The sequence below is a fragment of the Oncorhynchus masou genome, unplaced genomic scaffold (genome assembly GCF_036934945.1).
Source record: "Oncorhynchus masou masou isolate Uvic2021 unplaced genomic scaffold, UVic_Omas_1.1 unplaced_scaffold_2116, whole genome shotgun sequence".
NCBI classification, from domain to species: Eukaryota; Metazoa; Chordata; class Actinopteri; order Salmoniformes; family Salmonidae; genus Oncorhynchus; species Oncorhynchus masou.
Genome location: NW_027008595.1, coordinates 45362 through 72150, shown reverse-complemented (window position 1 = coordinate 72150; position 26789 = coordinate 45362). Strand labels below are relative to the sequence as shown.

The following is a 26789-nucleotide window of genomic DNA, read 5'->3' as shown; positions in this document are numbered from 1 at the left end:
TGTTCTCTGTTTAGTGAGTCCTCCAGATCAGAGGCAGTAGGGATGACCAGGGATGATTTTTGACCATTTTACATTCAAAATGTAACAAGTACTTTTGGGTGTCAGGAAAATGTATGGAGTAAAAAGTACATTATTTTCTTCAGGAATGTAGTGAATTAAAAGTAGACAAAAATATAAAATAGTAAAGTACAGATACCCCAAAAAACAACTTAAGTAAAAATACATTAAAGTACTACTTATGTAATTCACACCACTGCAAGTAATACAGGTCAAGACTGATGATGCATGTATCAACAGTCCAGACCCCCCAAAATAATCTTGGTTAGAGCGCCAGCACACCAAACTATCAAGTTTGACCTACTTGTGATGCTGTAGGTCTATGAGTCTATGAATGGTGCCTTCGGGAAAGTATTCAGACCCCTTGACTTTTTCCACATTTTGTTACATTACAGCCTTATTCTAAAATGAGTTTGTTCTTTTTGATCCAATCTACACACAATACCCCAAAATGACAAAGCAAAAACAGGATTTATAAATGTGTTAATTTATTACAAATAAAAGATACCATAAAATTGACATAAGTATTCAGACTATTTGCAATAAAATTCTTAAATTGAGCTCAGGTGCATCCTGTTTCGATTGATAAACGTTGAGATGTTTTTACAACTTGGAGTTCACCTGTGGTAAATTCAATTGATTGGACATGATTTGGAAAGGCACACACCTGTCTATATAAAGGTCCCACAGTTGGCAGTGCATGTCAGAGCAAAAACCAAGCCATGAGGTCAAAGGAATTGCCCGTAGAGCTCAGAGACAGGATTGTGTCGAGGCACAGATCTGGGGAAGGGTAGCAAAAAATGTCTTCAGCTTTGAATGTCCCCAAGCACACAGTGGCCTCCATCAATCTTAAATGGAAGAAGTTTGGAACTACCAAGACACTTCCTAAAGCTGAGCAATCGGGAGAAGGGCCTTGGTCCGGGAGGTGATCAAGAATCTGATGGTTACTCTGACAGAGCTCCTCTGTGGAGATGGGAGAACCTTCCAGAAGGACAACCATCTCTGTGGCCAGACGGAAGCCACTCCGCAGTAAAAGGCACATTACAGCCCGTTTGGCGTTTTGCCAAAAGGCACCGAAGGATTCACACCTTGAGAAACAAGATTCTCTGGTCTGATAAAACCAAGATTGAACTATTTGGCCTGAATGCAAGCATCACATCTGGAGGAAACCTGGCACCATCCCTACGATGAAGAATGGTGGTGGCAGCATCATCTGTGGGGATGCTTTTCAGCAGCAGGGACTGGGAGACTAGCCAGGATCGAGGAAAGATGAACAGAGCAAAGTACAGAAAGATCCTTGATGAATTCCTTCTCCAGATCGCTCTGGTACCTCAGACTGGGTCGAAGGTTCACCTTCCAACAGGACAGCAATCCTAAGCACACAGCCAAGACAACGCAGGAGTGGCTTCGGGACAAGTCTCCGAATGTCCTTGAGTGGCCCTGCCAGAGCCCGGACTTGAACCGGATCAAACATCTCTGGAGAGACATGAAAATAGCTGTGCAGCGATGCTCCTCCTCCAACCTGACAGAGCTTGAGAGGATCTGCAGAGAAGAATGGGAGAAACTCCCCAAATACAGATGTGCCAAGCTTGTAGTATCATACCCAAGAAGACTCGAGGCTGTAATCTCTACCAAAGGTGCTTCAACAAAGTACTGAGTAAAGGGTCTTATTACTTATTGTAAATGTGATTTCAGTTTATTTTTAATACATTTCTAAAAATGTCTAAAAACTAGTTTATGCTTTCTCATTATGGGGTACTGTGTATAGATTGAAGGGAGAAAAACAATTGACTACATTTTATAAGGCTGTAACGTAACAAAATGTGTAAAAGTCAATGGGTCTGAATACTTTCTGAACGCACTGTGTGTTTACGGGTCTATGATGTTTGATGCAGGTGGAATGTGAACAGGAGCCAAAGTGTTCAAGCATTAATTATATTTTGGTCTAAAGAAACAAAATCGTATAACAAAAATTCCTTTTGAATGACATTTATTTAAATAGGACATTTTGTTTGTAAGAATGGTTATAATACATGAAAGCAACTGTGTCTGAACTTACCATTTCACAGAAAGTATCAGAAACAAAGAGATTAAAAAATAGTATTTTCAGATCATTCACACTTTGGTGAAAAGAGAAATCTTTGTTTCCCGTCTTGTCAGCCACATCAATGTCAAATGCCAGACTCTTGTCTTTCTCGAGGGCTACAGTGCATTGAGAAATGTATTCCAACAAACACGGACTGAGGACAGCACTGTGACTAGTCCAGCCATTTCTCTGGGCTCGGGTTTGTCTCGTTTTGGACCTCGTAAGCTCGTATAAAACTGGAAAGTGTTATGAAGGTAAAATGGCATCATGTTACCATGTTGGTACAACCCAGGCTGCTTTCCAAATGACAACCTATCTCCTACAGGGCTCCACTCCCCATTGGTCTGTGGTCAGAAGTAGTGCACTATATAGGGAATAGGGTGGCATTTCAGACTAGCAACCAGTGTAAACGCCACTCTCATAGTTTAGCCTAGATGCCAAAGCTTTACAGACATCTCAAAAACATCAGCGCTGCTTTATGCTCAGTCCTTATATATATTTTTTTAAATGCAGTTGTCGGACAAGACTCGTTCCTTAAAGCCCACGAAGCAGTTTGTATAGCTCAACTGGATGGTGCTATCGATAACAATACTCCTTTACAGAACAGATAAAGAAAGGGGAGGGGTTATGGGGTACGTCTTGTCAGCCAGGTCTGTCACAGTTCCTACTTCTTTAGGGGACTAGGTCATGTAGTCATGCTGACTGACTCAAGTTTAAAACAGCCCTTTAAGGGAATTACATACCGCCTCCCAGGTTACCACGGTGCCCTACCGCCTCCCAGGTTACCACGGTGCCCTACCGCCTGCCAGGTTACCAAGGCGCCCTACCGCCTCCCAGGTTACCACGGTGCCCTACCGCCTGCCAGGTTACCAAGGTGCCCTACCGCCTCCCAGGTTACCAAGGTGCCCTACCGCCTCCCAGGTTACCACGGTGCCCTACCGCCTCCCAGGTTACCAAGGTGCCCTACCGCCTCCCAGGTTACCAAGGTGCCCTACCGCCTCCCAGGTTACCACGGTACCCTACCGCCTCCCAGGTTACCACGGTACCCTACCGCCTCCCAGGTTACCAAGGTGCCCTACCGCCTCCCAGGTTACCAAGGTGCCCTACCGCCTGCCAGGTTACCAAGGTGCCCTACCGCCTGCCAGGTTACCACGGTGCCCTACCGCCTGCCAGGTTACCACGGTGGCCTACCGCCTCCCAGGTTACCACGGTGCCCTACCGCCTCCCAGGTTACCAAGGTGCCCTACCGCCTGCCAGGTTACCAAGGTGCCCTACCGCCTCCCAGGTTACCAAGGTGCCCTACCGCCTCCCAGGTTACCAAGGTGCCCTACCGCCTGCCAGGTTACCACGGTGCCCTACCGCCTCCCAGGTTACCAAGGTACCCTACCGCCTCCCAGGTTACCAAGGTGCCCTACCGCCTGCCAGGTTACCACGGTGGCCTACCGCCTGCCAGGTTACCAAGGTGCCCTACCGCCTGCCAGGTTACCAAGGTGCCCTACCGCCTGCCAGGTTACCAAGGTGCCCTACCGCCTGCCAGGTTACCACGGCGCCCTACCGCCTCCCAGGTTACCACGGTGCCCTACCGCCTCCCAGGTTACCACGGTGCAAACAAAAAACCATGAGGAAAAGCTCAAGTCTGAAAAAAGAAATACATTTGTTTATTTGTTTTTTAATGAGTGAATGTCACTCAATTTGGCTCTCATGAAACAGTTGGTAGTGTGTTATCTAGAAATTACAACTTCTAAGGAGAAACAGGAGGAGGGGTGGTGATGGAAGAACAAAAACAAGAGGGAAGGAGGGGGGTAGAACAACCAGGACATTACCTTCATCCCAAACGGCACTCTATTCCCTTTACAATGCATTACTATTGACCAGGGCCCATAGTGTGCTATATAGAGAATATGGAGCCACTTAGGACACAACGGAGTCCTTTCCAAGTCCATTCTCTGTTCATTTCTCAAAACCCCCTCAGGTGCAATTAGCTGATAACCTCTGAAGGTTTCAAGGTCAATTCCAACTATGAATAAATCAATGTATTACCTGAACTACAGTCTGGCTTGCTGTTAAAAAGAAGAAGAAGATGGTTTGTTCTTTAGTCTCATTCTCTCACCTAATGCTGTCCTTTTAGGTGGATTTTGTTTTTTGTCAGAATTGCTTTCAAAAAGCTACAACAACCCGGTCAGTTTCATCGCTCGTTCAAACTGTTTCTTTCCTTGTCCTCCTGGGTGAAGCTACACAGCTTCCAAAAACCCTCACAAAGAATACATTTTCTTTTAAAGCAGGAGCGAACTTGTCTTCTACACAGCAACAATATTGAATATTTGAAAAAAAAGAATAAATATTTTTCAAAACAAAAGACAAATGAAAGAAAACGGCCACACTTGCTGTTCCATGCATATGCGTTATTTACAAACTGAAAAACAGGTTTCCTTTTTCCTGCACTCCCTATGGTCTGTTTCCTGCCAACCCACATGGTTCAGCACCTTACAATCAGCAAATCAACATTCAAAAAACCCTACATGTGATCTAACCACATTTAATGAACATGGCTTGAACAGTTGGACTGTGTTGAACACAAACCCATGTCCCACACAAGGGTACTTTAAAAAGTAAACAAATAAAATACATCACTGGGAAACTGAACAGGGTGGGGGGTGGGGGGGTGATGATGATGTTACAATAGTGACCAATTGAGAGAAGCGGGGGAGTTCTTTTTTTTGTCCTCACAATCCAATCTGCTACAAACAATACTGTTGTACGATTAATGTTTGAAATATTCTACTTTTTTTTTTATTATTTATTATTTTGATATAATTTATTTTAAACTTTTCCATTAAACAAAACCCAAGAGGAGGAAAAAAAAAAAATGCAATATTGGGAAGATCAGCAACAACCTGCCCCGTGGCATTGCATCAGCGCTCTCTAGTCTGTAGAGGTTTCTCTTTTAGTAAAGAGTCTATCCTTAATCTTCTATGTATTCCCAGAGGTCCTTCTCATAGCCCTCGTGCACATGTTGCAGCAGCACACGACGCCGACTCTCACAGTATCTGGAGGACAGGAAACAGGAAACAGTGAAGAAGAGAGGAGGAGAGGAAGGCGCATTTTAAAAATCAGTCTGGTCTCATTCTGATATTTTTTTTATTTTACCTTTATTGAACTCGGCTGTACTTCCTGTCGTAATAAAGACAGCTGTACTTCCTGTCATAATAAAGACATCTATAGCAGGTATTGAACTCGGCTGTACTTCCTGTCGTAATAAAGACATCTATAGCAGGTATTGAACTCAGCTGTACTTCCTGTCGTAATAAAGACATCTATAGCAGGTATTGAACTCGGCTGTACTTCCTGTCGTAATAAAGACATCTATAGCAGGTATTGAACTCAGCTGTACTTCCTGTCGTAATAAAGACATCTATAGCAGGTATTGAACTCGGCTGTACTTCCTGTCATAATAAAGACATCTACAGCAGGTATTGAACTCAGCTGTACTTCCTGTCGTAATAAAGACATCTATAGCAGGTATTGAACTCGGCTGTACTTCCTGTCGAAATAAAGACATCTATAGCAGGTATTGAACTCGGCTGTACTTCCTGTCGTAATAAAGACATCTATAGCAGGTATTGAACTCAGCTGTACTTCCTGTCGTAATAAAGACATCTACATTTACATTTAACATTTAAGTCATTTAGCAGACGCTCTTATCCAGAGCGACTAGCAGGTATTGAACTCAGCTATACTTCCTGTCGTAATAAAGACATCTATAGCAGGTATTTAACTCGGCTGTACTTCCTGTCGTAATAAAGACAGCTGTACTTCCTGTCATAATAAAGACATCTATACCAGGTATTGAACTCGGCTGTACTTCCTGTCGTAATAATGACAACTATACCAGGTATTGAACTCAGCTGTACTTCCTGTTGTAATAAAGACATCTATACCAGGTATTGAACTCAGCTATACTTCCTGTCGTAATAAAGACATCTATACCAGGTATTGAACTCAGCTGTACTTCCTGTCGTAATAAAGACATCTATAGCAGGTATTGAACTCAGCTGTACTTCCTGTCGTAATAAAGACATCTATACCAGGTATTGAACTCAGCTATACTTCCTGTCGTAATAAAGACATCTATACCAGGTATTGAACTCAGCTGTACTTCCTGTCGTAATAAAGACATCTATAGCAGGTATTGAACTCAGCTGTACTTCCTGTCGTAATAAAGACATCTATACCAGGTATTGAACTCAGCTGTACTTCCTGTCATAATAAAGACATCTATACTTCCTGTCATAATAAAGGCATCTATAGCAGGTATTGAACTCAGCTGTACTTCCTGTCATAATAAAGACATCTATAGCAGGTATTGAACTCACCTGTACTTGTCCTGTACTTTCTGTTTGATGTCCTGCAGAGAGTCCTGGGAGATGTCCCGCTCCAGATATCCAGACAGAACCTCCGTAGCGTTCTCCAAGTCAGCCTGATTGTTCTAAAAGAGGACCGCTTGGGTTCAGTCATAGCATATACACTGAATGTACAAAACATTAAGAACACCTGCTCTTTCTGTGACAGGCTGACCAGGCGAAAGATTGTCAGCGTAGATGAAGGGGAGGAGTCAGGTTAAAGAAGGAGTTTTAAGACCTGAGACATGGATTGTGTGTATGTGTGAATCAGAAAGACTAAATATGTACGTGCCTTTGAACGGGGTATGGTAGTAGGTGCCATGCGCACCAGTTTGAGTGTGTCATGAACTGCAACGCTGCTGGGTTTCGTACACTCAGTGTATAGTATAGGGCCACTACTTGTCCTGAGAAAACTACACAAAACAGGAATAACTGTGCTGCCAGGTTTTTACCTGGAGCACTTCCTCTCATGACAACAACGGTGGAGACCTTGACTTGTAGATGTAGAAATACATCATGGCTTTACTGTATACAACTGTACCAACACTTACTGGAACAACCGAAACACTTCAAGCCAAATAGAATACTCTCTCCACTCCTTCCCCCCTCCCTTCTCTACCCTCCCCTCCCTTCTCTACCCTCCCCTCCCTTCTCTACCCCCCCCTCCCTTCTCTACCCCCCTCCCCTCCCTTCTCTACCCCCTTCCCCTCCCTTCTCTACCCCCTCCCTTCTCTACCCCCCCTCCCTTCTCTACCCTCCCCTCCCTACCCCCTCCCTTCTATACCCTCCCCTCTCTACCCCCCCCTCCCTTCTCTACCCTCCCCTCCCTTCTCTACCCTGCCCTCCCTTCTCTACTCTACCCTGCCCTCCCTTCTCTACTCTACCCTGCCCTCCCTTCTCTACTCTACCCTGCCCTCCCTTCTCTACTCTACCCTGCCCTCCCTTCTCTACTCTACCCTGCCCTCCCTTCTCTACTCTACCCACCCCTCCCTTCTCTACTCTACCCTCCCCTCCCTTCTCTACTCTACCCTCCCCTCCCTTCTCTACCCTCCCCTCCCTACCCCCTCTACCCTCCCCTCCCTACCCCCCCTCCCTTCTCTACCCCCCCCCTCCCTTCTCTACCCTCCCCTCCCTTCTCTAACCCCCCCCTCCCTCCCTTCTCTAACCCCCCTCCCTTCTCTAACCCCCCTCCCTTCTCTACCCCCCCCTCCCTTCTCTACCCCCCCTCCCTTCAAAGATGGGACTGGTTGTTCTTTTTCAGGTAGAAGGGTTTGGGTTAGGACTATAGCTGTAAAGTTACCAAAATGATGATGGACTGGTTGTTCGTTTTCAGGTAGAAGGGTTTGGGTAGAAGGGTTAGGACTCGAGCTGTGAAAAGTTACCTCAAAGATGATGGACTGGTTGTTCTTCTTGAGGTAGAAGGCGAAGACGTAGGTGAACATGAGAGTGGAGCGACACTGACACAGCACGTCCACGGCCTTCTTCAGGAACTGCACCTCGATCCAGGACATGTTGTGATGCTGCATCTCCTCCATTTTGGCCTTGACCCCGGCGTACAGCTTGTGCTCGAAGCGCAGCGACTGCATGTGGTTCATGTAGCGGTTGCAGTAGAACAGGTACCTCTGCAGGGCTGCCCTGGACCGCTGGAGGAGGAGGAGGAGGGACAACGCCTGGCTCTTAAAATTAGAACAATCATCAAGCCTGGGTGAATATGTTTATCATTATACATGCTCGTCATCATTAGTATAACCAATACTAGCGCCACCACCGCTACTAGCATAACCACCGCTACTAGCATAACCACCGCTACCAGCATAACCACCGCTACCAGCATAACCACCGCTACCAGCATAACCACCGCTACCAGCATAACCACAGCTACCAGCATAACCACCGCTACCAGCATAACCACCGCTACCAGCATAACCACCGCTACCAGCATAACCACCGCTACCAGCATAACCACCGCTACCAGCATAACCACCGCTACCACCGCTACTAGCATAACCACCGCTACTAGCATAACCACCGCTACTACCAAACCATCGCCACCACCGCTACTAGCATAACCACCGCTACTAGCATAACCACCGCTACCAGCATAACCACCGCTACCAGCATAACCACCGCTACTAACATAACCACCGCTACTAGCATAAACACCGCTACCACCGCTACTAGCATAACCACCGCTACTAGCATAACCACCGCTACTAGCATAACCACCGCTATTAGCATAACCACCGCTACTAGCATAACCATCGCCACCACCGCTACTAGCATAACCACCGCTACTAGCATAACCACCGCCACTAGCATAACCACCGCCGCTACTAGCATTACCACCGCCACCACCACCGCTACTAGCATAACCACCGCCACCGCTACTAGCATAACCACCGCCACCACCACCTCCACCGCTACTAGCATAACAACCACCACCACCGCTACTAGCATAACCACCGACACCACTAGCATAACCACCGCCACCACCCACCACGCCACGCCACCCACCCACCCACCCACCAGCAGCAGCACACCCACCCACCACCACCACCGCCGCTAGCAGCACACCCACCCACCAACGCTAGGAGCACACCCACCCACCACCGCTAGCAGCACACCCACCCACCACCGCTAGCAGCACACCCACCCACCACCACCACGAGCAGCACACCCACCCACCACCACCACGAGCAGCACACCCACCCACCTGCCCACCACTAGCAGCACACCCACCCACCACTAGCAGCACACCCACCCACCCACCTGCCCACCACTAGCAGCACACCCACCCACCCGCCCACCACTAGCAGCACACCCACCCACCCGCCCACCACTAGCAGCACACCCACCCACCACCACCACGAGCAGCACACCCACCCACCACCACCACGAGCAGCACAACCACCACGAAAACAACCATCAACTAGCACACCCACCACCAATAGCAGCACACCCACCCACCACCACCACTAGCAGCACACCCACCCACCTGCCCACCACTAGCAGCACATCCACCCACCTGCCCACCACTAGCAGCACACCCACCCACCTGCCCACCACTAGCAGCACACCCACCCACCTGCCCACCACTAGCAGCACATCCACCCACCTGCCCACCACTAGCAGCACATCCACTCACCTGCCCACCACTAGCAGCACATCCACCCACCTGCCCACCACTAGCAGCACACCCACTCACCTGCCCACCACTAGCAGCACACCCACCCACCACTAGCAGCACACCCACCCACCTGCCCACCACTAGCAGCCCACCCACCACTAGCAGCACACCCACCCACCTGCCCACCACTAGCAGCACACCCACCCACCCACCTGCCCACCACTAGCAGCACATCCACCCACCTGCCCACAACTAGCAGCACACCCACCCACCCACCTGCCCACCACTAGCAGCACATCCACCCACCTGCCCACAACTAGCAGCACACCCACCCACCTGCCCACCACTAGCAGCACATCCACCCACCTGCCCACCACTAGCAGCACACCCACCCACCACTAGCAGCACACCCACCCGCCCACCACTAGCAGCACATCCACCCACCTGCCCACCACTAGCAGCACATCCACTCACCTGCCCACCACTAGCAGCACATCCACCCACCTGCCCACCACTAGCAGCACACCCACCCACCTGCCCACCACTAGCAGCACACCCACCCACCACTAGCAGCACACCCACCCACCTGCCCACCACTAGCAGCCCACCCACCACTAGCAGCACACCCACCCACCCACCTGCCCACCACTAGCAGCACATCCACCCACCTGCCCACAACTAGCAGCACACCCACCCACCCACCTGCCCACCACTAGCAGCACATCCACCCACCCACCTGCCCACCACTAGCAGCACATCCACCCACCCACCTGCCCACCACTAGCAGCACATCCACCCACCCACCTGCCCACAACTAGCAGCACACCCACCCACCCACCTGCCCACCACTAGCAGCACATCCACCCACCCACCTGCCCACAACTAGCAGCACATCCACCCACCTGCCCACCACTAGCAGCACACCCACCCACCTGCCCACCACTAGCAGCACACCCACCCACCCACCCACCACTAGCAGCACACCCACCCACCACTAGCAGCACACCCACCCACCCACCTGCCCACCACTAGCAGCACACCCACCACTAGCAGCACACCCACCCACCCGCCCACCACTAGCAGCACACCCACCCACCCGCCCACCACTAGCAGCACACCCACCCACCGCCACTAGCATAACTGCCCGCCACTAGCAGCACACCAACCCACCTGCCCACCCACCACTAGCAGCACACCCACCCACCAGCAGCAGCACACCCACCCACCACCACCACTAGCAGCACACCCACCAGCAGCAGCACACCCACCCACCACCACCACCGCCGCTAGCAGCACACCCACCCACCAACGCTAGGAGCACACCCACCCACCACCGCTAGCAGCACACCCACCCACCACCACCACGAGCAGCACAACCACCACGAAAACAACCATCAACTAGCACACCCACCACCAATAGCAGCACACCCACCCACCTGCCCACCACTAGCAGCACACCCACCCACCTGCCCACCACTAGCAGCACACCCACCCACCTGCCCACCACTAGCAGCACACCCACCCACCTGCCCACCACTAGCAGCACATCCACCCACCTGCCCACCACTAGCAGCACATCCACTCACCTGCCCACCACTAGCAGCACATCCACCCACCTGCCCACCACTAGCAGCACACCCACCCACCTGCCCACCACTAGCAGCACACCCACCCACCTGCCCACCACTAGCAGCCCACCCACCACTAGCAGCACACCCACCACTAGCAGCACACCCACCCACCTGCCCACCACTAGCAGCACACCCACCCACCCACCCACCTGCCCACCACTAGCAGCACATCCACCCACCTGCCCACCACTAGCAGCACATCCACCCACCGGCCCACCACTAGCAGCACACCCACCCACCTGCCCACCACTAGCAGCACACCCACCCACCTGCCCACCACTAGCAGCACACCCACCCACCTGCCCACCACTAGCAGCCCACCCACCCACCTGCCCACCACTAGCAGCCCACCCACCCACCTGCCCACCACTAGCAGCCCACCCACCACTAGCAGCACACCCACCCACCACTAGCAGCACACCACTAGCAGCACACCCACCCACCTGCCCACCACTAGCAGCACACCCACCACTAGCAGCACACCCACCCACCCGCCCACCACCACTAGCAGCACACCCACCCACCCGCCCACCACTAGCAGCACACCCACCCACCGCCACTAGCATAACTGCCCGCCACTAGCAGCACACCCACCCACCTGCCCACCCACCACTAGCAGCACACCCACCCACCAGCAGCAGCACACCCACCCACCACCACCACTAGCAGCACACCCACCACTAGCAGCACACCCACCACTAGCAGTACACCCACCACTAGCAGCACAACCACCACTAAAACAACCATCAACTAGCACACCCACCACCAATAGCAGCACACCCACCCACCACTAGCAGCACACCCACCCACCCGCCCACCACTAGCAGCACACCCACCCACCCACCACCAGCACACCCACCCACCCACCCACCACCACCACTAGCAGCGCAACCCCCACCCACCACCACCACTAGCAGCACAACCCCCACCCACCACCACCACTAGCAGCACAACCCACACTACAACAACTATCACTAGCACACCCACCACCAATAGCAGCACACCCACCCACCACTAGCAGCACACCCACCCACCACTAGCAGCACACCCAACCACCCACCCACCACTAGCAGCACACCCACCACCAATAGCAGCACACCCACCACCCACCACTAGCAGCACACCCACCACAAGCAGCACACCCACCACACCCGCAAAATAGCAGCACACCCACCCACCCACCACCACTAGCAGCACACCCACCACACCCGCCCACCACTAGCAGCACACCCACCCACCCGCCCACCACTAGCAGCACACCCACCCACCACCACCACTAGCAGCACACCCACCCACCACCACCACTAGCAGTACACCCACCGACCACCACCACCACTAGCAGCACACCCACCGACCACCACCACCACTAGCAGCACACCCACCCACCACCACCACTAGCAGCACACCCACCCACCACCACCACTAGCAGCACACCCACCCACCACCACCACTAGCAGCACACCCACCGACCACCACCACTAGCAGCACACCCACCCACCACCACCACTAGCAGCACACCCACCCACCACCACCACTAGCAGCACACCCACCCACCACCACCACTAGCAGCACAACCACCCACCACCACCACTAGCAGCACAACCACCCACCACCACCACTAGCAGCACAACCACCCACCACCACCACTAGCAGCACAACCACCCACCACCACCACCACTAGCAGCACAACCCCCACTACAACAACTATCACTAGCACACCCACAACCAATAGCAGCACACCCACCACCACACCCACCCACCACTAGCAGCACACCCACCCACCCACCCGCCCACCACTAGCAGCACACCCACCCACCCACCCGCCCACCACTAGCAGCACACCCACCCACCCGCCCACCACTAGCAGCACACCCACCCACCCGCCCACCACTAGCAGCACACCCATCCACCCGCCCACCACTAGCAGCACACCCACCCACCACTAGCAGCACACCCACCCACCACTAGCAGCACACCCACCCACCACTAGCAGCACACCCACCCACCCGCCCACCACTAGCAGCACACCCACCCACCCGCCCACCACTAGCAGCACACCCACCCACCCGCCCACCACTAGCAGCACACCCACCCACCACCACCACTACTAGCAGCACACCCACCCACCCGCCCACCACTAGCAGCACACCCACCCACCCACCACCACTAGCAGCACACCCACCACACCGCCCACCACTAGCAGCACACCCACCCACCCGCCCCACCACTAGCAGCACACCCACCCACCACCACCACCACTAGCAGCACACCCACCACCACCACCACTAGCAGCACACCCACCCACCACCACCACTAGCAGCACACCCACCCACCACCACCACTAGCAGAACAACCACCCACCACCACCACTAGCAGCACAACCCCCACTACAACAACTATCACTAGCACACCCACCACCAATAGCAGCACACCGACCACCACACCCACCCACCACTAGCAGCACACCCACCCACCCACCCGCCCACCACTAGCAGCACACCCACCCGCCCACCACTAGCAGCACACCCACCCACCCACCACACTAGCAGCACACCCACCCACCACTAGCAGCACACGCAGCACACCCACCCACCACTAGCAGCACACCCACCCACCCGCCCACCCCTAGCAGCACACCCACCCACCCCTAGCAGCACACCCACCCACCCGCCCACCACTCGCAGCACACTGTCACTTCCGGCGCCGACAGAGATGGCCGCCGCTTCGCGTTCCTAGGAAACTATGCAGTTTTTTGTTTTTTTTACGTGTTATTTCTTACATTAGTACCCCAGGTCATCTTAGGTTTCATTACATACAGTCGAGAAGAGCTACTGAATATAAGATCAGCGTCAACTCACCATCAGTACGACCAAGAATATGACTTTCGCGAAGCGGATCCTGTGTTCTGCCTTTCAACCAGGACAACGGAATGGATCCCAGCCGGCGACCCAAAAACGACTTCGTAAAAGAGGGAAACGAGGCGGTCTTCTGGTCAGACTTCGGAGACGGGCACATCGTGCCCCACTTCCTAGCATTCTTCTCGCCAATGTCCAGTCTCTTGACAACAAGGTTGATGAAATCCGAGCAAGGGTAGCATTCCAGAGGGACATCAGAGACTGTAACGTTCTTTGCTTCACGGAAACATGGCTCACTGGAGAGACGCTGGAGGCGGTGCAGCCAGCGGGTTTCTCCACGCATCGCGCCGACAGAAACAAACACCTCTCTGGTAAGAAGAGGGGCGGGGGCGTATGCCTTATGGCTAACGAGACGTGGTGTGATCACAGAAACATACAGGAACTCAAATCCTTCTGTTCACCTGATTTAGAATTCCTCACAATCAAATGTCGACCGCATTATCTACCAAGAGAATTCTCTTCGATTATAATCACAGCCGTATATATTCCCCCCCAAGCAGACACATCAATGGCTCTGAACGAACTTTATTTGACTCTTTGCAAACTGGAATCCATACATCCTGAGGCTGCATTCATTGTAGCTGGGGATTTTAACAAGGCTAATCTGAAAACAAGACTCCCTAAAATATATAAGCATATCGATTGCGCCACCAGGGCTGGCAAAACCTTGGATCACTGTTATTCTAACTTCCGCGACGCATATAAGGCCCTGCCCCGCCCCCCTTTCGGAAAAGCTGACCCTGACTCCATTTTGCTGATCCCTGCCTACAGACAGAAACTAAAACAAGAAGCTCCCACGCTGAGGTCTGTCCAACGCTGGTCCGACCAAGCTGATTCCACACTCCAAGACTGCTTCCATCACGTGGACTGGGACATGTTTCGACAAGCGTCAGGCAACAACATTGACGAATACGCTGATTCGGTGTGTGAGTTCATTAGAACGTGCGTTGAAGATGTCGTTCCCATAGCAACGACTAAAACATTCCCTAACCAGAAACCGTGGACTGATGGCAGCATTCGTGTGAAACTGAAAGCGCGAACCACTGCTTTTAATCAGAGCAAGGTGACTGGTAATATGACCGAATACAAACTGTGCAGATATTCCCTCCGTAAGGCTATCAAACAAGCTAAGCGTCAGTACAGAGACAAAGTAGAATCCCAATTCAACGGCTCAGACACAAGAGGTATGTGGCAGGGTCTACAGTCAATCACGGACTACAAGAAGAAATCCAGCTCAGTCACGGACCAGGATGTCTTGCTCCCAGGCAGACTAAATAACTTTTTTGCCCGCTTTGAGGACAATACAGTGCCACTGACACGGCCTGCAACGGAAACATGCGGTCTCTCCTTCACTGCAGCCGAAGTGAGTAAAACATTTAAACGTGTTAACCCTCGCAAAGCTGCAGGCCCAGACGGCATCCCCAGCCGCGCCCTCAGAGCATGCGCAGACCAGCTGGCTGGTGTGTTTCGGACATATTCAATCAATCCCTATACCAGTCTGCTGTTCCCACATGCTTCAAGAGGGCCACCATTGTTCCTGTTCCCAAGAAAGCTAAGGTAACTGAGCTAAAACGACTACCGCCCCGTAGCACTCACTTCCGTCATCATGAAGTGCTTTGAGAGACTAGTCAAGAACCATATCACCTCCACCCTACCTGACACCCTAGACCCACTCCAATTTGCTTACCTCTCAAATAGGTCCACAGACGATGCAATCTCAACCACACTGCACACTGCCCTAACCCATCTGGACAAGAGGAATACCTATGTGAGAATGCTGTTCATCGACTACAGCTCGGCATTCAACACCATAGTACCCTCCAAGCTCGTCATCAAGCTCGAGACCCTGGGTCTCGACCCCGCCCTGTGCAACTGGGTACTGGACTTCCTGACGGGGCCGCCCCAGGTGGTGAGGGTAGGCAACAACATCTCCACCCCGCTGATCCTCAACACTGGGGCCCCACAAGGGTGCGTTCTGAGCCCTCTCCTTTACTCCCTGTTCACCCACGACTGCGCGGCAACGCACGCCTCCAACTCAATCATCAAGTTTGCGGATGACACAACAGTGGTAGGCTTGATTACCAACAACGACGAGACGGCCTACAGGGAGGAGGTGAGGGCCCTCGGAGTGTGGTGTCAGGACAATAACCTCACACTCAACGTCAACAAAACTAAGGAGATGATTGTGGACTTCAGGAAACAGCAGAGGGAACACCCCCCTATCCACATCGATGGAACAGTAGTGGAGAGGGTAGTAAGTTTTAAGTTCCTCGGCATACACATCACAGACAAACTGAATTGGTCCACTCACACAGACAGCATCGTGAAGAAGGCGCAGCAGCGCCTCTTCAACCACAGGAGGCTGAAGAAATTCGGCTTGTCACCAAAAGCACTCACAAACTTCTACAGATGCACAATCGAGAGCTTCCTGGCGGGCTGTATCACCTCCTGGTACGGCAACTGCTCCGCCCACAACCGTAAGGCTCTCCAGAGGGTAGTGAGGTCTGCACAACGTATCACCGGGGGCAAACTACCTGCCCTCCAGGACACCTACACCACCCGATGTTAAAGGAAGGCTATAAAGTTCATCAAGGACAACACCCACCCGAGCCACTGCCTGTTCACTCCGCTATCATCCAGAAGGCGAGGTCAGTACAGGTGCATCAAAGCTGGGACCGAGAGACTGAAAAACAGCTTCTATCTCAAGGCCATCAGACTGTTAAACAGCAACCACTAACATTGAGTGGCTCCTGCCAACACACTGACTCAACTCCAGCCACTTCAATAATGGGAATTGATTGGAAAGGATGTAAAATATATCACTAGCCACTTTAAACAATGCTACCTAATATAATGTTTACATACCCTACATTATTCATCTCATATGTATACGTATATACTGTACTCTATCATCTACTGCATCCTTATGTAATACATGTATCACTAGCCACTTTAACTATGCCACTTTGTTTACATACTCATCTCATATGTATATACTGTACTCCATCTACTGTATCTTGCCTATGCTGCTCTGCACCATCACTCATTCATATCTTTATGTACATATTCTTTATCCCCTTACACTGTGTATAAGAAATTAGTTTTGGAATTGTTAGTTAAATTACTTGTTGGTTATTACTGCATTGTCGGAACTGGAAGCACAAGCATTTCGCTACACTCGCATTAACATCTGCTAACCATGTGTATGTGACAAATAAAATTTGATTTGACTAGCAGCACACCCACCCACCCGCCCACCACTACTAGCAGCACACCCACCCACCACCACCACTAGCAGCACACCCACCCGCCCACCACTAGCAGCACATCCACCCACCCGCCCACCACTAGCAGCACACCCACCCACCACTACTAGCAGCACACCCACCCGCCCACCACTAGCAGCACATCCACCCACCCACCCGCCCACCACTCGCAGCACACCCACCCACCACCACTAGCAACACACCCACCCACCCGCCCACCACTAGCAGCACAACCACTAGCAGCACACCCACCCACCACTTGCAGCACACCCAGCCACCACTAGCAGCACACCCAGCCACCACTAGCAGCACACCCAGCCACCACTAGCAGCACACCCAGCCACCACTAGCAGCACACCCAGCCACCACTAGCAGCACACCCAGCCACCACTAGCAGCACACCCAGCCACCACTAGCAGCACACCCAGCCACCACTAGCAGCACACCCAGCCACCACTAGCAGCACACCCAGCCACCACTAGCAGCACACCCACCACCACTAGCAGCACACCCACCCACCACTAGCAGCACACCCACCCACCACTAGCAGCACACCCACCCACCACTAGCAGCACACCCACCACTAGAACACCATAACTAGCATCACCACTAGCACACAATAACTAGCAGCACCACCACCACTAGAACACAATAACTAGCAGCACCACCACCACACCATAACTAGCACCACCACCACTAGAACACAATAACTAGCAGCACCACCACCACTAGAACACAATAACTAGCAGCACCACCACCACACCATAACTAGCACCACCACCACCACTAGAACACAATAACTAGCATCACCACCACCACACCATAACTAGCACCACCACCACTAGAACACAATAACTAGCAGCACCACCACCACTAGAACACAATAACTAGCAGCACCACCACCACACCATAACTAGCACCACCACCACCACTAGATCACAATAACTAGCAGCACCACCACCACTAGAACACAATAACTAGCATCACCACCACCACACCATAACTAGCAGCACCACCACCACTAGAACACAATAACTAGCAGCACCACCACAACTAGAACACAATAACTAGCAGCACCACCACCACCAGAACACAATAACTAGCACAGCAGACAGTTAAAGTCAGAAGTTTACATAGGTTGGAGTCATTAAAACTCGTTTTTCAACCACTCCACAAATTTCTTGTTAAACTATAGTTTTGGCAAGTCTGTTACGAAATCTACTGTTTGAATGACAAGTAATTTTTCCAACAATTGTTTACAGACACATTATTTCACTTATAATTCACTGTATCACAATTCCAGTGGGTCAGAAGTTTACAAACACTAAGTTGATTGTGCCTTTAAACAGCTTGGAAAATTCCAGAAAATGATGTCCCGGCTTTAGAAGCTTCTGATGGGCTAATTGACATCATTTGAGTCAATTGGAGCTGTACTTGTGGATGTATTTCAAGGCCTACCTTCAAACTCAGTGCTTCTTTGCTTGACATCATGGGAAAATAAAAAGAAATCAGCCAAGACCTCATAAAATAAAATCAGCCAAGACCTCTACAAGTCTGATTCATCCTTGGGAGCAATATCCAAACGCTTGAAGGTACCATGTTCATCTGTACAAACAATAGTACGCAAGTATAAACACCATGGGACCACTCAGCCGTCATACTGCTCAGGAAGGAGACGCGTTCTGTCTCCTGGAGATGAACGTACTTGATGCAAAACGTGCTAATCAATCCCAGAACAACAGCAAAGAACATTGTGAAGATGCTGGAAGAAACAGGTACTAAAGTATCTATATCCACAGTAAAACAAGTCCTATATCGACATAACCTGAAAGGCCGCTCAGCAAGGAAGAAGCCACTGCTCCAAAATCGACACCATTAAAAAAGCCAGACTACGGTTTGCAACTGCACATGGGGACAAAGATCGTACTTTTTGGAGAAATGTCCTCTGGTCTGATGAAACAAAAATAGAACTGTTTGGCCATAATGACCATCGTTATGTTTGGAGGAAAAAGGGGAGGCTTGCTAGCTGAAGAACACCATCCCAACCGTGAAGCACGGGGGTGGCAGCATAATGTTGTGGGGGTGCTTTGCTGCAGGAGGGACTGGTGCACTTCACACAATAGATGGCATCATGAGATAGGAAAATTATGTGGATATATTGAAGCAACATCTCAAGACATCAGTCAGGAAGTTAAAGCTTGGTCGCAAATGAGTCTTCCAAATGGACAATGACCCTAAGCATACTTCCAAAGTTGTGGCACAAAGGCTTAAGGACAACAAAGTCAATGTATTGGAGTTGCCATCACAAAGCCCTGACCTCAATCCTATAGAACATTTGTGGGCAGAACTGTAAAAGCGTGTGCGAGCAAGGAGGCCTACAAGCCTGACTTCAGTGTTCATTAAGTGTTCATTCAGTGTTGTTGTAATTGTCATTATTACAAAAAACAAACAAAAAACCCAAAAAGGTATCGGCTTTTTTGGTCCTCCAATAATCGGCACTGAAAAATCATAAATCGCTCGACCTCTAATGTAAACGTCCGACTTCAACTGTAACTAGCCCCCCACCACTAGTATAACCACTAGCCCCCCCACCACTAGTATAACCACTAGCCCCCCCATCACTAGTATAACCACTAGCCCCCCCACCACTAGTATAACCACTAGTCCCCCCACCACTAGTATAACCACTAGTCCCCCCCCACTAGTATAACCACTAGTCCCCCCCACCACTAGTATAACCACTAGCCCCCCCCACCACTAGTATAACCACTAGCCCCCCCCCACCACTAGTATAACCACTAGCCCCCCCACCACTAGTATAACCACTAGCCCCCCCACCACTAGTATAACCACTAGCCACCCCCACCACTAGTATAACCACTAGCCCCCCCCACCACTAGTATAACCACTAGCCCCCCACCACTAGTATAACCACTAGCCCCCCCCACCACTAGTATAACCACTAGCCCCCCCCCCCCCCACCACTAGTATAACCACTAGCCCCCCCACCACTAGTATAACCACTAGCCCCCCACCACTAGTATAACCACTAGCCCCCCCCACCACTAGTATAACCACTAGCCCCCCCCCACCACTAGTATAACCACTAGCCCCCCCCCACCACTAGTATAACCACTAGCCCCCCCCACCACTAGTATAACCACTAGCCCCCCCACCACTAGTATAACCACTAGCCACCCCCCACCACTAGTATAACCACTAGCCCCCCCCACCACTAGTATAACCACTAGCCCCCCCACCACTAGTATAACCACTAGCCCCCCACCACTAGTATAACCACTAGCCCCCCCCACCACTAGTATAACCACTAGCCCCCCCACCACTAGTATAACCACTAGCCACCCCCACCACTAGTATAACCACTAGCCACCCCCCACCACTAGTATAACCACTAGCCCCCCCCCACCACTAGTATAACCACTAGCCCCCCACCACTAGTATAACCACTAGCCACCCCCCACCACTAGTATAACCACTAGCCCCCCCCCACCACTAGTATAACCACTAGCCCCCCCACCACTAGTATAACCACTAGCCCCCCCACCACTAGTATAACCACTAGCCCCCCCCCCACCACTAGTATAACCACTAGCCCCCCCCCACCACTAGTATAACCACTAGCCCCCCACCACTAGTATAACCACTAGCCCCCCCCCCACCACTAGTATAACCACTAGCCCCCCCCCCACCACTAGTATAACCACTAGCCCCCCCACCACTAGTATAACCACTAGCCCCCCCACCACTAGTATAACCACTAGCCCCCCCCCCACCACTAGTATAACCACTAGCCCCCCCACCACTAGTATAACCACTAGCCCCCCACCACTAGTATAACCACTAGCCCCCCCACCACTAGTATAACCACTAGCCAACCCCCACTAGCCCACCCACTCCCACTAGCCCACCCACCCACCACTAGCCCACCCACCCACCACTAGCCCACCGACCCCCACTACTAGTATAACCACTAGCACAACCCCCCCCCCCCCCCCACTAGCACACACACCCACCACTAGTATAACCCCCCACTAGCCAACCCACCCTCCACTAGTATAACCACTAGCACAACCTCCCCACTAGTATAACCCCCCCACCCCCACCACTAGTACAACCACCACCAGTACCCCATGACCCATAACCACCAGTACCCCATGACAGGCATAACCACCAGTACCCCATGACAGGCATAACCACCAGTACCCCATGACAGGCATAACCACCAGTACCCCATGACAGGCATAACCACCAGTACCCCATGACAGGCATAACCACCAGTACCCCATGACAGGCATAACCACCAGTACCCCATGACAGGCATAACCACCAGTACCCCATGACAGGCATAACCACCAGTACCCCATGACAGGCATAACCACCAGTACCCCATGACAGGCATAACCACCAGTACACCATGACAGGCATAACCACCAGTACCCCATGACAGGCATAACCACCAGTACCCCATGACAGGCATAACCACCAGTACCCCATGACAGGCATAACCACCAGTACCCCATGACAGGCATAACCACCAGTACCCCATGACAGGCATAACCACCAGTACCCCATGACAGGCATAACCACCAGTACCCCATAACATGCATAACCACCATTATAAACTGGGTGGTTCGAGCCCTGAATGCTGATTGGCTGACAGCCGTGGTATACCACAGGTATGACTAAACATTTCTTTTTACTGCTCTAATTAACCAGTTTATAACAGCAATAAGGCACCTCGGGGGGGTGAAGTATAGTGCCAATATACCACGGCTAAGGGCTGTGTCCAGGCACTCGCGTTGCATTATGCCTATGGACAGTCCCTAGCCGTGGTCTATTAGCCATATACCACACCCACTCTGGCCTTATTGCTTAAGTACACCGCCACTAGCATAGCCGCCACTACACCGCCACTAGCATAGCCGCCACTACACCGCCACTAGCATAGCTGCCACTACACCGCCACTAGCATAGCCGCCACTACATAGCCGCCACTAGCATAGCCGCCACTACACCGCCACTAGCATAGCCGCCACTACACCGCCACTAGCATAGCCACCACTACACCACTACCAGCATAGCCACCACTACCAGCATAGCCACCACTACACCGCCACTAGCATAGCCACCACTAGCATAGCCACCACTAGCATAGCCACCACTACACCGCCACTAGCATAGCCACAACTACACCGCCACTAGCATAGCCACCACTACACGCCACCACTACACTGCCACTAGCATAGCCACCACTAGCATAGCCACCACTACACCGCCACTAGCATAGCCACCACTACACCGCCACTAGCATAGCCACCACTAGCATAGCCACCACTACACCACTACCAGCATAGCCACCACTAGCATAGCCACCACTAGCATTAGCCGCCACTACACCGCCACTAGCATAGCCGCCACTACACCGCCACTAGCATAGCCACCACTACACCGCCACTAGCCACCACTACACCGCCACTAGCATAGCCACCACTACACCACCACCGCCACTAGCATAGCCGCCACTAGCATAGCCGCCACTAGCATAGCCGCCACTAGCATAGCCGTCACTAGCATAGCCGTCACTAGCATAGCCGTCACTAGCATAGCCGCCACCACCACCACTACCACTACACCGCCACCACACCACCACTAGCATAGCCACCACCACACCGCCACTACACAGTCACTGAACTGTTGTGGGAATGAGGAAATATGTCATTATACATGATGGTCAACAAAGACCCGGACTGTGTTGTGATTCTAGTCTACAGTGAGGAACACTAAAGACACCATGACTCACTGTTACCTCTTGGGCGTCCCTCGCTGCCTTGGCATCATCCTCATTGTAGCGGTTGCAGTTGTACCTACAATAAACACAGAGCTAGGAATTAGTGAAAGCAGAAAAAAAACACAAAAAAAACATTTTAGTCCCAATATACACTGCTCAAAAAAATAAAGGGAACACTTAAACAACACAATGTAACTCCAAGTCAATCACACTTCTGTGAAATCAAACTGTCCACTTAGGAAGCAACACTGATTGACAATAAATTTCACATGCTGTTGTGCAAATGGATTAGACAACAGGTGGAAATTATAGGCAATTAGCAAGACACCCCAATAAAGGACTGGTTCTGCGAGCTGTGACAAGAAGGTTTGCTGTGTCTGTCAGCGTAGTGTCCAGAGCATGGACGCGCTACCAGGAGACAGGCCAGTACATCAGGAGACGTGGAGGAGGCCGTAGGAGGGCAACAACCCAGCAGCAGGACCGCTACCTCCGCCTTTGTGCAAGGAGGAGCACTGCCAGAGCCCTACAAATGTGCATGTGTCTGCTCAAACGGTCAGAAACAGACTCCATGAGTGTGATCCACCTTTACGCAAACCACACCATTCTGTATACTTCCGGCCCGTCCTTGGACACTGTGCTATCTTACCTCCAAACGAGCTTCAATGCCATACAACACTCCTTCCGTGGCCTCCAACTGCTCTGAAACGCTAGTAAAACCAAATACATGCTTTTCAACCGTTCGCTGCCTGCACCCGCAAGCCCGACTAGCATCACCACCCTGGATGGTTCCGACCTGAATATTTGGACATCTATAAGTACCTAGGTGTCTGGCTAGACTGTTAACTCTCCTTCCAGACTCATATCAAACATCTCCAATTTAAAATCAAATCTAGAGTCGGCTTTCTGTTCCGCAACAAAGCCTCCTTCACTCACGCTGCCAAACTTACCCTAGTAAAACTGACTATCCTACCGATCCTCGACTTCGGTGATGTCATCTACAAAATAGCTTCCAACACTCTACTCAGCAAACTGGATGCAGTTTATCACAGTGCCATCCGTTTTGTCACTAAAGCACCTTATACCACCCACCACTGCGACCTGTATGCTCTAGTCGTCTGGCCCTCGCTACATATTCATCGCCAGACCCACTGGCTCCAGGTCATCTACAAGTCCATGTTAGGTAAAGCTCCGCCTTATCTCAGTTCACTGGTCACGATGGCAACACCCATCCGTAGCACGCGCTCCAGCAGGTGCATCTCACTGATCATCCCTAAAGCCAACACCTCATTTGGCCGCCTTTCGTTCCAGTTCTCTGCTGCCTGTGACTGGAACGAATTGCAAAAATCGCTGAAGTTGGAGACTTATCTCCTTTACCAACTTCAAACATCTGCTATCTGAGCAGCTAACCGATCGCTGCAGCTGTACATAGTCTTATCGGTAAATAGCCCACCCAATTTACCTACCTCATCCCCATACTGTTTATATTTATTTACTTTTCTGCTCTTTTGCACACCAATATCTCTACCTGTACATGACCATCTGATCATTTATCACTCGAGTTAATCTGCTAAAATTGTAATTATTCTCCTACCTCCTCATGCCTATTGCACACAATGTATATAGACTTTTTTTTCCTACTGTGTTATTGCCTTGTTTATTGTTTACTCCATGTGTAACTCTGTGTTGTCTGTTCACACTGCTATGCTTTATCTTGGCCAGGTCGCAGTCAAATGTTGTTCTCAACTGAAATAAAGGTGTTCTCAACTAGCCTACCTGGTTAAATAAAGGTGTTCTCAACTAGCCTACCTGGTTAAATAAAGGTGAAATAAAAAAATAAAATATAAATAAAATGAGGGCCCGACGTCCACAGGTGGGGGTTGTGCTTACAGCCCAACACCGTGCAGGACGTTTGGCATTTGCCAGAGAACACCAAGATTGGCAAATTTGCCACTGGCGCCCTGTGCTCTTCACAGATGAAAGCAGGTTCACACTGAGCACATGTGACAGACGTGACAGTCTGGAGATGCCGTGGAGAACGTTCTGCTGCCTGCAACATCCTCCAGCATGACCGGTTTGGCGGTGGGTCAGTCATGGTGTGGGGTGGCATTTCTTTGGAGGGCAGCACAGCCCTCCATGTGCTCGCCAGAGGTAGCCTGACTGCCATTAGGTACCGAGATGAGATCCTCAGACCCCTTGTGAGACCATATGCTGGTGCGGTTGGCCCTGGGTTCCTCCTAACACAAGACAATGCTAGACCTCATGTGGCTGGAGTGTGTCAGCAGTTCCTGCAAGAGGAAGGCATTGAGGCTATGGACTGGCCCGCCCGTTCCCCAGACTTGAATCCAATTGAGCACATCTGGGTCATCATGTCTCACTCCATCCACCAACGCCACGTTGCACCACAGACTGTCCAGAAGTTGGTGGATGCTTTAGTCCGGGTCTGGGAGGAGATCCCTCAGGAGACCATCCACCACCTCATCAGGAGCATGCCCAGGCGTTGTAGGGAGGTCATACAGGCACGTGGAGGCCACACACACTACTGAGCCTCATTTTGACTTGTTTTAAGGACATTACATCAAAGTTGGATCAGCCTGTAGTGTGGTTTTCCACTTTAATTTTGAGTGTGACTCCAAATCCAGACCTCCGTGGGTTGATAAATTTGATTTCCATTAATAGTTTGTGTGATTTTGTTGTCAGCACATTCAACTATGTAAAGAAAAAGTATTTAATAAGAATATTTCATTCATTCAGATCTAGGATGTGCTATTTTAGTGTTCCCTTTATTTTTTTGAGCAGTGTAGTTGTAGCGTCCTTCATTATTACAGCAACAACAAAAGACCGACAGCAACCGGAGGGATGCCAGTTTGAATCCCGGGTCTGACAGAAAATCTGTCCGGAAGTGAGCTTTTAACAGGAGGTGCTAGCAACATCCTAGACGCCTTCACCTGCCGTCGAGGCCTTGATCAAGGCCCCCCCCCCACAACACCTGCTCCACGGCTGCCCAAGTAAGGCAGCCCCCCGCTCCAACCTGTATGTGTCTTTCTGGGGTGTTGGTTGGGATAAAGCAGAAGGACAATAATGGAATCTAAAAGGGATACTTCTGAATGTTGGCAGTGAGGTCATTAATCAACTTCCCCCAGAGTCAGATTTTATGTTTCTATGGCCAGTATGAAGGAAGTTAGAGGTAGTTTCACGAGCCAATGCTAACTAGCATTAGCACAATGACTGCAAGTCTATGGGTATCTTACTAGCATGCTAGCAGATTTTTTTCTTGAACCTTTATTTAACTCGGCAAGTCAGTTAAGAACAAATTCTTATTTTCAATGACGGCCTAGGAACAGTGGGTTAACTGCCTGTTCAGGGAACAGAACGACAGATTTGTATATTGTCAGCTCGGGGATTTGAACTTGCAACCTTCCGGTCACTAGTCCAACGCTCTAACCACTAGGCTACCCTGCCGCCCAGATACCCATAGACTTCCAGTAAAATAGCACTAGT

At 51.2% G+C, this 26789-nt stretch overlaps 1 protein-coding gene across 2 annotated transcripts in view; it reads right to left on the bottom strand.

The window, feature by feature from the left end:
- Nucleotides 1-4805: 4805 nt before the first annotated feature.
- LOC135532923 (E3 ubiquitin-protein ligase arih1) overlaps nucleotides 4806-26789 on the bottom strand; it is a 29793-nt gene continuing 7809 nt past the window's right edge. The window contains exons 11-14 of one of the 2 annotated variants that reach the window (XM_064960352.1): nucleotides 23304-23367; nucleotides 7926-8186; nucleotides 6517-6629; nucleotides 4806-5190 (exon numbers count right to left, since the gene is read on the bottom strand). In XM_064960352.1, coding sequence (XP_064816424.1) covers nucleotides 5106-5190; nucleotides 6517-6629; nucleotides 7926-8186; nucleotides 23304-23367 — 523 coding nt within the window. In that variant the 3' untranslated portion in view covers nucleotides 4806-5105. The remainder of the gene's footprint in view (nucleotides 5191-6516; nucleotides 6630-7925; nucleotides 8187-23303; nucleotides 23368-26789) is intronic. The other variant, XM_064960354.1, reaches the window with a different exon arrangement.